Below are 14,680 nucleotides of genomic sequence, written 5' to 3'. Positions count from 1 at the left end.
TTTGTGAGTGAGTGAGAGAGAGAGAGTAACAATGAAAGGAAATATATATTAAGATAAAAAGATACAAGAGAGCTTACTTGGAGGACTCAAGACTAGTGTTGAACCCGAATGGTTTGACATGAGAGTAGGCATATGGTGAACACAACATCAGTTTTGTGTAGGAAAGAGTGAGGGAAAATAAATAGTTTGCCATTATATTATGTAAAGATTTAGGTATAATAAAGACAAATCCTCTATAATTTTACCTTAGGCTAAATGATATTTCATTATTGGTTGGGCTCTAGTATTGTATCGTAAGTTAATCTATTCAATTGATGGCCATAGGGTTTTGTCCTTTCCATCAACTACAACGTTGCTTTAGAAGAAACAAGTATATCATTATATGATCTTGAGACCAACACACCATGTATACTATATTGATGGCCCATTCGTTGAATCAAGAATGAATCATAATTCGTTACATTTGTAAATTTCCCCAAGGTGGAGGGGAGGTCTCCCTAAAATGGGCACTTGCAATCCCCCAAAACCGGTAGGGTGACAACTTTGATAAGTCGTACTTATGATGGTAGACTCATAGCAAGGATGTAGTACAAGCCATTGCTAGAGAGACATACTTCATTCTTTAAGGGTCTTGGTAGAATGTCATTTTTACCTATGAATTAACATCCTAGAATAAATGTGTCAAATAGGAATAAAAAGTTACGTGGTGGATTTATACTACTATCATAAATTTGTGTGTCGTCAATATATCAATTTACCAAAATCTTGGTTCTCTTCCATTAATGAATTTTTCCTTAAGAAAAATCATAGTTGTTACATCACATGTGGGTGAATGTGATTTAAATATGGTAATAATGAATATGCTCTAGTAGATACAGGATCTTGAGGAAGGAAACTCTTTGGCACTATGCGCGTATTATAGCGTGGTACATATTGCTTCTTAGTTGGGAATGTATTGGTATAGTATGAATCGAAGAATAAGACACAAAACCAACTAAAGTTAAAATTCATTAAGAAATGTCCATTTCACAACCCCTTTTTTCAAATTGGGGTTTGTCGAAACAATGCTCACACATTACTCGGAGAAGCTGTATGTGAACTCAAACCTTTGACAGGCTTTCTGACAGAAAGTGGGATGCTTGCCGATTATCGAGACCATTGACGAATCATGCGTGTAGAGCCACCCAAGCTGCGTTTCGTGCGTCGCCCTACACTCGCTGAGTTAGCAACATCGGAAGTTAGTATATTATGTATGGTATGGTATGGTATGTATGCATACACATGTGCAATATACATCAAAGTATGTATGTATTTATACATATATGTATGTATGTATGGCCTCTCGAGAGAAGCTAGACTTGCGATACGTAATGTAACGTAATCGTAATGCGGAAGAAGGAGATGATACGGAATGGATAGAGAGCGATTTGGCTTCTTCGTCTCTATGCCATCCTTATTATGTATGTATTCCAAGCAAACAGCCAGATTTGGCTTCTTTGTCCCGACAAGTGTGAACACAGACAGACAGCCCTGCTAGCAACAAGCAAAAGGAATCCCAAGAACTTCTCCCTTCCCTAAGTTCTAAAGTTCTAACCCTAACGCACGCACCCATCAGCAGTGGACAAGACAAAAAAAAGCTCAGACAGCCTCTTTGATCTGCCATCGCTAATCAGAGATAAGGTGGGAAAGTACTCCCAGAGATACGGTTAGGGTTTCCAGAGCTCAATCCGATCTCCTCCCTCCCCCCCCCCCCCCCCCCCTTAGGCCTCCATCGGCTTTTTCTTACATTCTAGGATTCTGTTTATTTGTTTTTCTTTTCGCGGAGGTTTTCCGAAGAGATCTACGTGTTTTTCGATTAACAGACGGAATATTACGGTTATTATTTTATTTTCTTTCTTTCTGTCTGAGGTTCGAGCTTTGAGGATGGCGTTGGCGATGGCGATGAGCCAGACGCTTCAAAAGGTTGAGAGGGATTGTGATTTTGGGGTGTCTGATGAGTTTGATAAGGAATTGAGCTTGAGCTATAGGCATTTTTTTGCAGGGAGGAAGAGCTTGAGGGTGAGGAAGAAAGAAAGAAAGAAAGAAAGAAACAAACAGCAGAAGACCAAAGAGTGTTTTTGGGAGAGTGATGGGAAGGATTAAAAAGGAAGGAAGGAGAAGGAAATAATAATTAAGAAAGAAAGAAAGAAAGAAGAGTGGACTTGGGTCTGAGAGAGAGCCTTTGAAAGATTCTTCTGTTTACAGTATATACATACATATATATATATATTGTTTCGGTACGATGGCTGATACTCGGCTAGAGCTTGGGAACCGGAAACTAGTGGTAAGATCACAGTGAAAACATTGTTCTTTTCTCCTATTCCCTCCTCTCTGTCAAGCCTAAATTGGGTTTTTTATTTCTCTTCTTGGGGTTTCATAGATTCTTGGAATCCCATGGGACGTTAATACTGATGGACTTCGGCAGTACATGAACAAATATGGAAGCCTCGATGATGTTGTTGTCATGAGGGTAAGTGCTCAGATCTATATCTTTCAGTTTTTCTCCTCATTTATTCATTTGTTCTCTCTTCTCTTAAGAGTCAGTATAGAGAAGAATACTCTATCCTATACCAGGAAAGTGTACTGTAGACATTCTGCATCTTTTTATCATTGTATTCTAGCAAGAATGTGGAATTCGTATGTCTTATCTTTAAAGGAAACCACCTACTCTGGCACACACAGACACACAAACAGTCACTAGTGATGAAATTAACAACCTAGACATTGATGTATGATCCAGAACTAGTGATGAAATGAACAACATAGTCATTGACGTATGATCCAGAACTAATGATGAAAATGAACAACCTTAGACTACTGTACTGGTACATGATCCAGAAACTAGTAATCATATGATCAACCTAGACATTGAATATACGATCTTAAAGGAGTTCATGTTGACTCTTATATCTTGCCCATCCAGAGTTGTAGTTATCAGTGTGAGATTTATCTCTCTCTCTCTCACCGTGTATCTTAGATTCCTATTGTTTCTGGCTGATCCTGTAGAGTTACTAGGAAATAAATATCTCTACTCATTATTTATTCTGGATGTGTAGAGACGAGGTAATGGATCTTTAATCAACGATGAAGGCTCTTTAATCATTGCTTTGGCGTGAAAAATCTTATTTCTATGAATGCTTATGATATTGGAACATTAATCCCACAATGAAGGCTCTTTAAGAATCGCTTTGGTGTGCAAAATTTGAGTTCTATTAATGCCTACGAGAAAATCGCACTCTGGAAGTTGCTCTCAAAAGATTGTTTAGCAAGCACATTATGCCTGAAGCTGATAGTATTCAAATGTATGCTGCCTTTCTAATGACATTTGTATGTGGTATGATGCTCTACTCATTATTCTGTTGTCCAATTGCTGTGATTATGAATTAAATGACATCTTGTCCAGGATTTGGGCTCTGCTTCTCGTGTTGTTGATTAGCAAACTTTGCCTTTTGTGTTATTCACTTTGATTAGTAATAGCTTATAGCTATTGTTTAAGTTTATTCATGAGTAAACTATCACGTGCGATGTTATGGGCATGACCATATACCGTGGTAAGTTTTTACCGTAGTATTCTAAACATGTGGTAAAAGTGTGAGGGTTAAATGAGAGTGTAAAGAAGGAAAGGATTACTTTTAATCCTTGGGATAGGGACAACCCATTCGGCCAAGTGTGAACTTGCCTGGGGGCCTTAGGTCTGGCTATAAATATGAGGCCTAGATACCCTCATTTAGAACATTATCGGCTACGTCGAGACTCCATCATTGTGGTGGGTCAACTCTTGTAGCGAGTGCGCTAGCAACAGGTACGACTCGATGCCACGGTGGTGGTATGGGATGCCCATCGAGGCTCGAGTCCGTCTCGATCCCTTCGCTTGGCGGTGGTCGGGTGGATTGGCACCCTTCTTTCTATCTCTCCTTTCTTATTTATCTATCTTTGTTATCCTTATTATATTCTTACTTTAGAACATAACTCGCTATAACCAATGGGATTGTATTTCCACATTACTTAAATCTTGTGCTGTGCAGGATCGTAGAACAGGCCGATCTCGAGGATTTGGATATGTTACATTTTCAACATCTGAAAGTTCAGAGGTATTACATTTTTGTTTTATTGTCTTGTTCCATTCATTTATTAATGGGGATTGTTCCTGTTGTGATGGTTCAGAAAGCCCTGGCAGCTAGGCACACAATAAATGGACGTGAACTGGAAGTGAAAGTTGCAACTCCCAAGGTGTACATTGTTTCTATCTAGTATGTTAATTCGCATGGCTTCATTTTATTTACTAATGTAATTATCTGTAGGAGGATATGAAAAACCCAGCAAAGAAGATCACTCGGATTTTTGTTGCAAGGATACCACACAAAGTGTCTGAAGACGAGTTTAGAAAGTAAGAAGATTAGCTAAAATTGATGATGCTGAAAAATGCTCAATCGTTAACACTGAAAGCTGTGGAATGTATCCATTGCTATGTTAATCCTAATTTCTAGGCAAACAGATATGGTGTATAGCAACATCCTTATAGATAAAGGGCAAATTTAAATGTAAATATAATTAGAGAAACTTGGTGCAGTGGTTTTATATGAGCATGCATCTACAGTTAAGTTTTAACGTGAGCCTTTGTCCATTCCATTTGTAAAGTTATATTCTGTTTCTGGAGGTGTGCACTTAATTGTCGGGGTCTCTGGTGTATATTCTAATGTGTGATCTTATCTCAGTAGATCTAAAAATATGATATTGTATTGTGTTTTCTATGGTATCTAAAGCATCATATCCATAAAAAATTGTGTCAAAACTTTATTTTCTTCTTCTGGTAAATGTGTTTATTGTTTATGATTTCTATTTTTATTATGCTCCTTGATTATCTATTGTCTCATCAATTTTAAAATGTAATTACACACTTGTTTCTAGATACTTTGAGGAATTTGGAACCATCACAGATATCTACATGCCAAAGGTAACATTGTGGGAAATATTTTGCGGAGAATATTTTTAGATAAAATAATCCTAAATTTATGGAATCATCTGTTCAGGAGTCTGGAACAAGATCTCACCGAGGCATCGGATTTATCACATTTGAGGATCCTGGTAAATGTCTGAATATCATGTCTGTTCTGTATAAAGAAGTGGCATCAATATTATCTGTCCTTACCCAATATAATTCTTCTCCTGTATTAGAATCTGTCTCTAAGGTGATGGCACAAACCCATGAGATTGGAGGATCAACAGTGGCAGTTGATGAAGCAACGGCAAAGGTAACTGTCTTGAATCATGAAGATTAGTTGCTAAGATAGGTGATCTAAATGGAATTGGATTCACTATTGTAGGATGAAGGAGGCAGTAAATCTTCAGCTAGGAATGATTATTACCCTGGAAGAAGTGACTATTCAGCGAAATACTATGATAGAGAATATGGAGGTGCTGCATATGGAGCCTATAGTCCTTACATAGCTGCAAGTGCAGGAGTGCCTCGCTACGGAGGTTATGGAGGAATATCTCCTTATGATGCCTATGATTACTCTTATGGTGGTGATTATGGCTCTAGCCGGTATGCAGGGGGAAGTTGGTCGAGCTTGCCTCCTAGTGGTAGTTATGGCGGTGGGGACACCGTTGCCAAAGGTCGTTCCACTAGCTACAATCCAGGTTCTCCACCTTCTGGTGGAGGTGCTAGGAATAAGATCTTTGTTGGTAGGCTTCCATCAGGGGTCACTTCTGATGACTTACGCCAGTATTTTGGAAATTTTGGACGGGTGTTGGATGTTTTTCTTCCAAAGGTGAGTTTGTAACTATTTATAGAATGTTAAGTATATATGTGGTTTTGTTTTATGTAATTATGTTAAAAGATATATAATGTACAGGACCCAAAGAGATCAGGGCATCGTGGTTTTGCCTTCGTAACTTTTACAGATGAAGGTCCAGCTGAACGAGTGTGTCGCAGGCCTCATGAACTCCTAGGCCATGAGGTTGGGATTGTTTTTCCTCGATTATGCATCGATCCATCTATTTTCAAGATAATGTGGTAAAAAATCAGTTATAAACAGATTGCAGTGGATAGAGCATCACCTCCGGATGATGCGGGCCCTGGCGATGCCTACTTAGGTGGTGGCTCTGCGGCATCTGCTTACCCAGGGAACAGCTTAGACTTTTACCGCCCGGTATATGTTGTCTGCATGCCATTCTTTACATCATCCTAAACCCTTGATTTTTTAAGCTGGTTTTTAAACTGTGTTGGAAGCAAGTCAATTAAAAATTTAATGGCATTGTAGAAATTATGTACTTAGTACTTTAATTCGAAGATATAAATAGATAAAGACACAGAAATTGACACTATCAAATAAAGACAATTTGGATTAGTTGGATTTGGAAATTGGGATTGTTTAAATTCTTATAGCAAATATGAAATTGGCAGTGTATTCAATAAATGTGGTTCTTATATGTTCTTTTCTATTTGCAGTGGGGTGGTGGTGGCGGTGGGTCTTATGGTGGAGGTGGTGGGGGTGGGCCTATCTTGGATTCTGATAGGCCATCAAGGGATTTTCGTTATAGACCATACTGATCATGTAACCCTTGTCAAGGATAGTGACAGAAGTTCTGTCTTGATCAATTACCAAGGGCAGGTATTGGTCTGGTTACGGTCTGTTCAAAAACATATATTGAGCTGGAGATTCTCAGGAAAAAGCCTTGAGCTATACAAGAATATACACAATCTACTGTGTCAATCCTTAGTCTTTGTTGTTCTTTAATGTATTCATACATACTGGAATTTCACCAAACCATCGGATGCTTTTCTGATAGTTGGCTATGCGTCTGTCCCACATGTTTGGGATGACTTCAAATTGCTTGTGCAGAGTTCAGCTCTCCTATTTTCATAAATCGCTTATTTTGGTCATTTCTGGTCATCTGATAAATCTTTGCTAGTTCTCAATTGATCGATAAGATGGGCATGTTGGATAGAATGACATATAAATTGCCATGAACATGATGTTGAATTGCAAAATACGAGTTGAATTGTATTCAGTGCATATGATATATTGGAAGTTTCACAAATACGTGTTAAATTCTCAATAAATATATGTGTATTGATAGAGATGGAGAAAATGGGAAGAAGTGAAAAAATGAGATGTGACAATTGGATTAACAATAAATATACAACAAGATTACAGGAAGCTATTGGATACTATTTTCTTAATCTATTCATCTTAAATAAAGTCAAAATAAAGGGACAGGGTTTATTAGAAAAGTATGCCCAGAAAATAATGATATTTGAATGCATGTCGTTTTCCAAAGAATGCAAGAGGTTTCAGATGCTGAGAGGATATGGTGTTCTGTGTCGTGGAGTAAAGATATGAATGCCTGAAGGCCAAGACTTTGAGGGTGATATCTGTCTCACATTTCCATAGGAAACTGATTGCATAGGAGAGGTAAAGAGGGAGGGTGAATTGAGATTGAAATTACAGAGTGACGGTCATGAAACAGCAATATTAGATAAGAGGAGCATGCTTATCTATTTGAAATCCCTATCTTTCTTGTTTAGCTTCTGCCCATCCTTTTGCTTTTCAACTATTCATTTGTTTCTGGGATCAGCTCCGTGCTTAATCTTCCAAGGCATCTCTATTGTAAGACTTGGGATTGGGATTAGGGTGTGTGTTTAAAGGTTAAAAGAGGAGGTTGGGGAAATCACAAGACAAAGCATATGGAAGAAATGACTTGGGATGGGTATAAGACAGACTGTTTTCAGCAGCAGCAGTTGCTGATAGAGGCGGGATGGGGTCGGAATGAGTAGGTACAATAGGATGGACTGTGAAGAACCGTTGAGACTTCGAGAGTCTACATGAGACAAGAGAGGAACCAATGACCGACCAACCGACTGGACAAGAGAGGGACCAATGGCGGACCAACCGACCCGAGAGAGAGAGAGAGAGAGAGAGAGAGTTTGTGTGTGTTTTTTGTCCTGTGGGATTTTCTGGGAGATAAACAAAGAACACATACATGTCTGGTATATATGTACATATTCTTTTGAAAGGCTTGGACTGTGGTGGGAGAGAGGCCATGGCTGTGGCGATGGTATCAGGAACCTCCTCCTCCCACTGCCCCTTATGGATGACACCCATTTCAGAGCCTCTCAGGCGGAGCCATGGCAACATCCTTCTTCTTCCGAGGGCCGCGGCCAAGAAGAAGCAACCCTTCACTCTTCACTTATCTCGAGCACAGAGCGACAGCTCTTCTTCTGAGCCCTCATCGTCATCATCATCATCGCCATCTCCATCGCCATCTTCGTCTTCTCCTTCTCCTTCCTCTGGGAATCAGAAAGATGGAGAACTTAAACAATCTCCTTCTTGGGCTCAGCCTGGATCCACGGAGCCACTGCCGTGGGACAAGAAAGACCCCGCCTTGGCCAATCCAGGGTTCGAAATACCTTTCTATTTCTACCTCCTTGCCTCCAGCATCGTCGCCATAGCTGCGGTAATCTCCCTCTTCCTTCCTTTCTTATCATGTTTCTTCGTCTTCTTCTTCTTTTGTCATGTTCTCCCTTCATTTTTGCCCATTCATCATTGTTCTTGTTTTCCTGCTTCTAATTCAGATCGGCTCCATCTTCGAGTACACCAACAAGAAACCCATCTTTGGTGTCATCTTTCCTGATGACGCTCTCTACACCCCAATCCTTGGCTTCTTCGCGATCACTGGCCTCCCTACTGCTGTGAGTGCTTTGTAACTGTTGAAGGTTTCTGTAGTAAAATGCACAAAGAATTTGATCCTCTTCGAAAAGCAAAATACATGCTCATGATATTTATTCAATGCAAAGGTTTCAATACTAAAATGCACAAAGAGATTGAGGTTCTCCACGCTAGATCAGTCATTCGTTTAAGTAATCAATGAAGATTAAAATGCACAAAGAAATCTATGTGTTATTTATTCGAGACAAAGGTTTCAATAGTAAATTACATAAAGATATTGGTTCTGTTTTAGGATAAAAAGGTTTCAGTAGTCAAATGGACAAAGAAGTTGAGGTTTCAGTAATCTCTATACATATACATATACATATATTTGTATGAAATCTCTATTCAATTCCTTTTAGGATATTTTACTTTATAAGGACATCACTGAATGTGTCTGGATAGCAAAAGACAAGCTCACACTAATTGTGATAGAAGATAAGAAGACACGAACGAGTAAGAACATAAGTGGGTTAAACACATGAGGTAGGACCAGGGAAGGCCAGTAAACTCGTGTGTGAATTGGACTGAATACATCCTGGGAGTACCAAGTTTAAACAAATTAATTCTTAATCTAAATCAAACCAGATCACCCTTATGATTGATATGGATGCAAAGAGAGCCAACAGTTTTAGGACAACTAGCATAAGTGGGTGGTGTTTAAAACAACTGTGGTGGTAAATTTATGTATGACATATAATCATTCGGTAATTTTTTGAGTCAATTCTCAAACAAACCTAGCCTATTGCTACTAACAGTTAGTAGCATTATGTAACGAAAATGCTAAATGGCCTTTTTACCGCTCTGCTAGAAACTAGAGAATGCTTGCGTTGTTAGATGCTCATGAATTGTTTTTGTAATATTACTTTTACCCAACAATCTGGAGAGCTTTTATAGTTGTTTAGACATTCTTAAAATTCTTAATTCTCATGGCAATTCAAGTTTTTTTTCCAGATTTAGCAGCTTTAAAGAGAAAAACCTGCTAAAATTTGTTAAACGAAATGTAGTGTTTTGGAAGATATTCAAAATCTGTAGTGGATGATGGATGCTCAATCAAACCTTGATAAAGGAACCTTATATAGGTGAACATAAATATATTAAAACGTAGTGATCCTCAACCAAGCATTTGTTATTTAAAGCTTCTGTTGATGATTCTTCTGGAAATCTGGAAACCTTTTGTTGACATTTCTGGAAATCTGAAAACTATGTGATCAAATTTCAATAACAACCGATCTTTTGTACATATTCATGAACTTGCTGGATGTCATCTTTCTCATAGAAATGTTGCTATATGGGAAGTTGCCTGTGAAATCTGACAATTATCTGAATGTTTTTGAACAGGCATTTTTATGGTTCAAATCAATCGATCTTGCAAATAAGGCAGCAAGGGAGCAAGATCAGGAAGATGGATTCTATGATTAAACCAGTTTTCTCTTCTCAAAGTTGAATTTCTTTCAGAAGTTGTATGATATCAGAATGTATTATGAAGCCAATTAGAAGTTGATTATTGAAATTTTAAACGACATATGTCTACTTAATAAGGATAGGGAGATTAAAGATAGGGGTTTTTGAGACGGAAAGGTTGAAGCATATGATAATAGTTTGAAATCGTCATCATTGACATTGTCTCAATTTTCGTACATTCCTTCAATTGATTTACAGTTCTAAGCAATTTTCTCTATCATCTCATTGTGGGAGCTTCAAAATCATAAGTTACTATTAGGGAACTTGTATCTCCAAGAACAGCTTGATCACCTATTGACATCATTGATTCCATGAAAAATCTAGATTTGACTTGTCTTTGCTTACATTTACACGAGATTTAAGACATTATTTTCACTTGATGATCCAGTGATAGAGCTATTGGACGTTTTAGAAATTGCAAAATAGATAATAATAATCTATGGAATTTTAGGGAGCTTGATAAGGAAGAGTATGGGGCAAGATGAAAGGATGGTTGTGGTACTGTTTCTCTTGAGGTCATTTGACCAAGAAGGAAGGATGCAACTTGGTATACAACTAGAAAATTGTGTTGGTGTGGATGGGCTACTCAAGGATTGAGTAGTATGAAGACTTGAAGAACAGTTTGTAGATACAACAAAAAGAGAATGAGCATGTCATCAAGTCTTGCAAATCAATTATGAGTTTTAGTGACATCTGTAGCAACCAACCATGGATGGCCTATTTCAAGGTGGCAAATCCTAAAGAAAGAGGTTTGTCAATGAGATATGGTCCCAACTAGAATAAATGAAATGGGATCTCCATCCCAGAGCATGCCAATGGTTAACATGGAGGAACTCATTAAAAATGCTTATGAGACCTAAAACGGAATATCCATGCTGACGAGAAGGTTGTAACATATTGAAAGCATTAATAAGGGATTTGGTACAAGGACATTTTCATACATTGTAGATTTAGACAATTATTGGCAAGCTACACTAGTGGGGGTTGAGTATAAACGTCCAAGAACTCTCTATTTGTACATTTATAAAGGTCCATTCACACTATAACACTCTATTATGATCACCTAGGAAATACTTGGGTCACTTGAGTATTGTGAGCGTGTTCAAGTGCCTTCAAATCATGCAAAACACTTTGAGTATTTCCCAAAAAAAGATTATTAGAAGGATCCAAAAAACACCTATGAGTATTTACACCCTCTCCTTTTTTTCTTTATTTTTTCACCTCAACCACATACACAAAAAATAGTGTTGTTGATTCTCAATGAAATTGCAAACAAAGAGAATGACTAGTTCTCCTTTTTTGTAAGTGGAATCCAACCAAAAGTATACACAAATTAACATTGCCACAAGAACACCCTTTGTTTAAGTAGCAAAGCTGATTTTCGAAGTGTAGGATGTCTAGTCTTCCACCATTTCTGTAGTTTCATTGCATGCTCTTGAACCCAAGGAGATGGGAGAAGTAACATGTAAATGTTATGAGTTGAGCTGATAACCATACATGCAAACACTTATGTTACTATTCTTTAATTCCCAATGAAAGAGCCTATGTGATGCCTCTAGTGTTGGCACAAGAGTAAATTATGGCACATCTTGGAAACTTAGCACGTGCCTATCCTCATTAAGCACATTAGAGATACCATTAATGCCTTGTATGTAGTTCCACATGGGCCAATGATGTAAGACAAAACGAACTCCAATGGAGACACTCACATCTCATGGAGTGGCCAACATACATTGTCTTCCCAATTCCAACTAAGGTGTATTAGAATTAACTTCCATCTGCATTCATCTGTGTGAGAAATGTGAGAGAAGACGCTACGTTCTTCTTTTTGTGACGAGGGGCGAGAGAGGTCCTTGATCAAGATTCATCGAGCCATTGCCACGCGTGTGAATGAGTACTTAATTGCCTTTCTTGGACTGCATGTCTGCATGTAAAAGGTTTTAAATAAAAGGCTTTAAATATGTTTGAATGCCCCTTTTTTTCTTTTCTTTTTTTCGAGTAAAATGGTAATTTACAATCATGGTACAATAATGGTTCATTAACTTCCCCTCGATTTAGAGAGAGTGGGGTCAATCTTGCAAAGTTGCTTTTGGCAGGGAGTGATTCGGCAGTTAGTGTGTCCAGCTTTTTCGAAAATGGGTTTGGTGGCGTGGGCCCCAAATATGGTTTTAGCCGGAATCCGTTGACTTTGTTGGGCAAGACTTCTTCAGCTAGCATCCTGAGTTCGAAAGTGCCGTTTTTGATATTTGTGATCCAGTACGGTCCGGTCCATCGAAATCGAAGTTTTCCGTTCATCTGCCCCATGCATGTTTGGAACACTAATACGACTTTGTCGATTTCAAAGTCCTTTTCTTTGCCTTTTTGATGCCTATCGACAAAGGCCTTGCACCGTCTTTTCTTTTGCTCCAAGTTCGCCATGCTGACGATATGATCTTCGCCAAGTTCCAAAAGCTGTTGGAGCTAGACTTGCTCCGACACATTTTCAAACAAATGTTCACGGACTTGTATGTGAAGACTCGGAACCCGAAATTCGATTGGCATCATAGCCTCTAGTTTGAACGCTAGTCGGAATGTCGTCGACTGGGTACTTGTCTTGAAGCTCGTACGATATGCCTAGAGTGCGTTTTGGAGCTTTATATCCCAGTCTACCCGATTCTCGTTGATGATTTTCTTTAGAATGTTCTGTAAAGTTTTGTTCGACAATTCCGCTAGTCCATTTGCTTGGGGGTAGTAGGGGGTACTCTTCTTGTGTATGACCACGTAATGATTCGTTAATTCGCGTACCACCTTGTTCATAAAATGCCTCCCTTGATCGCTAATTAGCTCTATGGGACAACCGAAACGGCACCAGATGGTTTTGTACAAGAATTTCGCCGTTGAAGCTGCTGTGTTGTCGCTAAGTGCCGTTGCCTCCACCCATTTTGTGCAATAATCCATGGCCACGAGGATGTATCAATTTCTAGTATGCGTTGTTGTTGGGGTGAAAGGGTTGACAAAATCTAGGACCCATTTCTTGAAAGGTTCCAAGGGTAGCACTGGTTGGTGCAACATTCGGGTGTGTTCCGTTGGCTGGCCCATTCGTTGGCAAAGATCACACTGTTGACAATATGTCTTCGCATCCTTTTGTGTAGTTGGCCAACAGAGGCCACTCTGCCAGAATTTCTGAGCTATCGACTCCCCAACGTAATGTTCGTCGGTAATGCCGCAGTGCGCTTCCCGTAGTATCGTCACCTTTTCGTCGCTTTGGACACATCGACGCATTGTCTCTAATAGACAAAAAATCCGGATGTAGATTGCCGAACGCTTCTTTTCATCTCTCCGCATCTGCGGGGGAGGCAATCTGGTAGTCAAGAAATGACTCATCTCTTCGAGCCATTTGTCCTCTGGCGGCATTGTTTCCGCTTCGGCCTCTGTGGCCGAAATTCATAATATTCCACTGTCCGGAAAATCGTCATCACCACCTATGGTGTCTTCTCCATTCTTGACGCGGCTTAAGTAGTTCGCTACAGGTGTTGAGTTCCTGGCCGATGCTGAATTTCAAATTCGAACTCTTGCATGAACAACATCCGTCTAGCCAGCTTCCTGTGAGCGACTGTTTGGAGACAAGGTATAAGAGGGCCGGATGATCCACATGAAACACGAACTTCCGACCCAATAGGTAGTGTCAAAATTTGTTTATGTTGTAGACCATCCCTAGGGCTTCCTGTTCGGTAGTGGAGTAGTTCCGTTCAGCAGTCGAAAGTTTTTAGCTCGAATAATAGACCAACCGATACCAGTTCGGCTCGGTCAATTGCATGAGAGCATTGACGATTGCGATGTCCAACGCATCGACAAACGCGTGAAATGGCCGCGTCCAGTCCGGTGGTTGGACAACTGGTGCTTGTGTTAGCATTACCTTAACGGCCATGTATGCTTTGTCCTCTATTTCTGTCCATTGGAATGGCGGACGATGCATTGCCGCATGTAGAGGTGTCGCGAAATCAACTAGGTAGCGCAACATCCAACTATGCCATCAGATTTGTCCGAGGATTCGACTCAGGGCTTTGACATTCTTCGGGGCCAGTGCTTCGATGATCGCCTTGATTTTCCCTAGGTCAACCGCAATGCCTTCGCGACTTACTATATGGCCGAGGAGCGTGGCACTTGTAACGCCGACCACGCACTTGGCCGGATTGAGGCTAAGCCTCGCCGATTGGCATCGTTCCAAACATACCCGTAAATGGCGAAGGTGGTTTGTTCGCACGCTATAAATTGCAAAATCATCGAGGAAGACCTGCATAAAGGGGGGTATGTATTCGTTGAAAATTTCCATGATGATGTGTAGAAATGTTGTCGGCACGGTTTTGAGCCCGAACATCATCACGACTGCTACAAATACACCCTAGTCTATTACGAACGCCATCTTCTCCCGATCATCCAAATGGATGCGAATATGGTTGTAGCCACTAAAGCTATCTAAGAAGCTG

The 14,680-nt window shown here is 39.7% G+C and overlaps 2 protein-coding genes across 3 annotated transcripts; both read left to right on the top strand.

The window, feature by feature from the left end:
- The first annotated feature begins 1,790 nt into the window (after positions 1-1,790).
- On the top strand, positions 1,791-6,925 carry LOC147856116 (uncharacterized). Of its 2 annotated transcripts, XM_087329204.1 has the most exons (13): positions 1,791-1,962; positions 2,042-2,323; positions 2,420-2,509; positions 4,065-4,130; positions 4,204-4,269; positions 4,341-4,426; positions 4,948-4,993; positions 5,070-5,124; positions 5,215-5,291; positions 5,364-5,810; positions 5,895-5,999; positions 6,078-6,191; positions 6,491-6,925. In XM_087329204.1, the coding sequence occupies exons 2-13, from the start codon at positions 2,282-2,284 to the stop codon at positions 6,590-6,592; spliced, it is 1,296 nt and encodes a 431-aa protein (XP_087185330.1). In that variant the 5' UTR covers positions 1,791-1,962; positions 2,042-2,281; the 3' UTR covers positions 6,593-6,925. The 2 variants fall into 2 exon arrangements, with proteins under 2 accessions (XP_087185330.1, XP_087185331.1); XM_087329205.1 differs by having other exon boundaries at positions 1,791-2,323.
- Positions 6,926-8,052: 1,127 nt separating this feature from the next.
- On the top strand, positions 8,053-10,273 carry LOC147856115 (uncharacterized). Its single transcript, XM_087329207.1, has 3 exons — positions 8,053-8,499; positions 8,618-8,734; positions 10,092-10,273. Exons 1-3 carry the CDS (start codon positions 8,086-8,088, stop codon positions 10,170-10,172), a joined length of 612 nt encoding a protein of 203 aa, XP_087185333.1. The 5' UTR covers positions 8,053-8,085; the 3' UTR covers positions 10,173-10,273.
- Positions 10,274-14,680: the final 4,407 nt, after the last annotated feature.

This window comes from Azolla caroliniana, unplaced genomic scaffold, assembly GCF_043228905.1.
Source record: "Azolla caroliniana isolate FFs.n. ecotype wild unplaced genomic scaffold, voAzoCaro1.0.p SCAF_13, whole genome shotgun sequence".
NCBI lineage: Eukaryota > Viridiplantae > Streptophyta > Polypodiopsida > Salviniales > Salviniaceae > Azolla > Azolla caroliniana.
The sequence above is the reverse complement of the archived record's forward strand: the minus strand, read 5'-3'. Positions and strand labels throughout refer to the sequence as shown.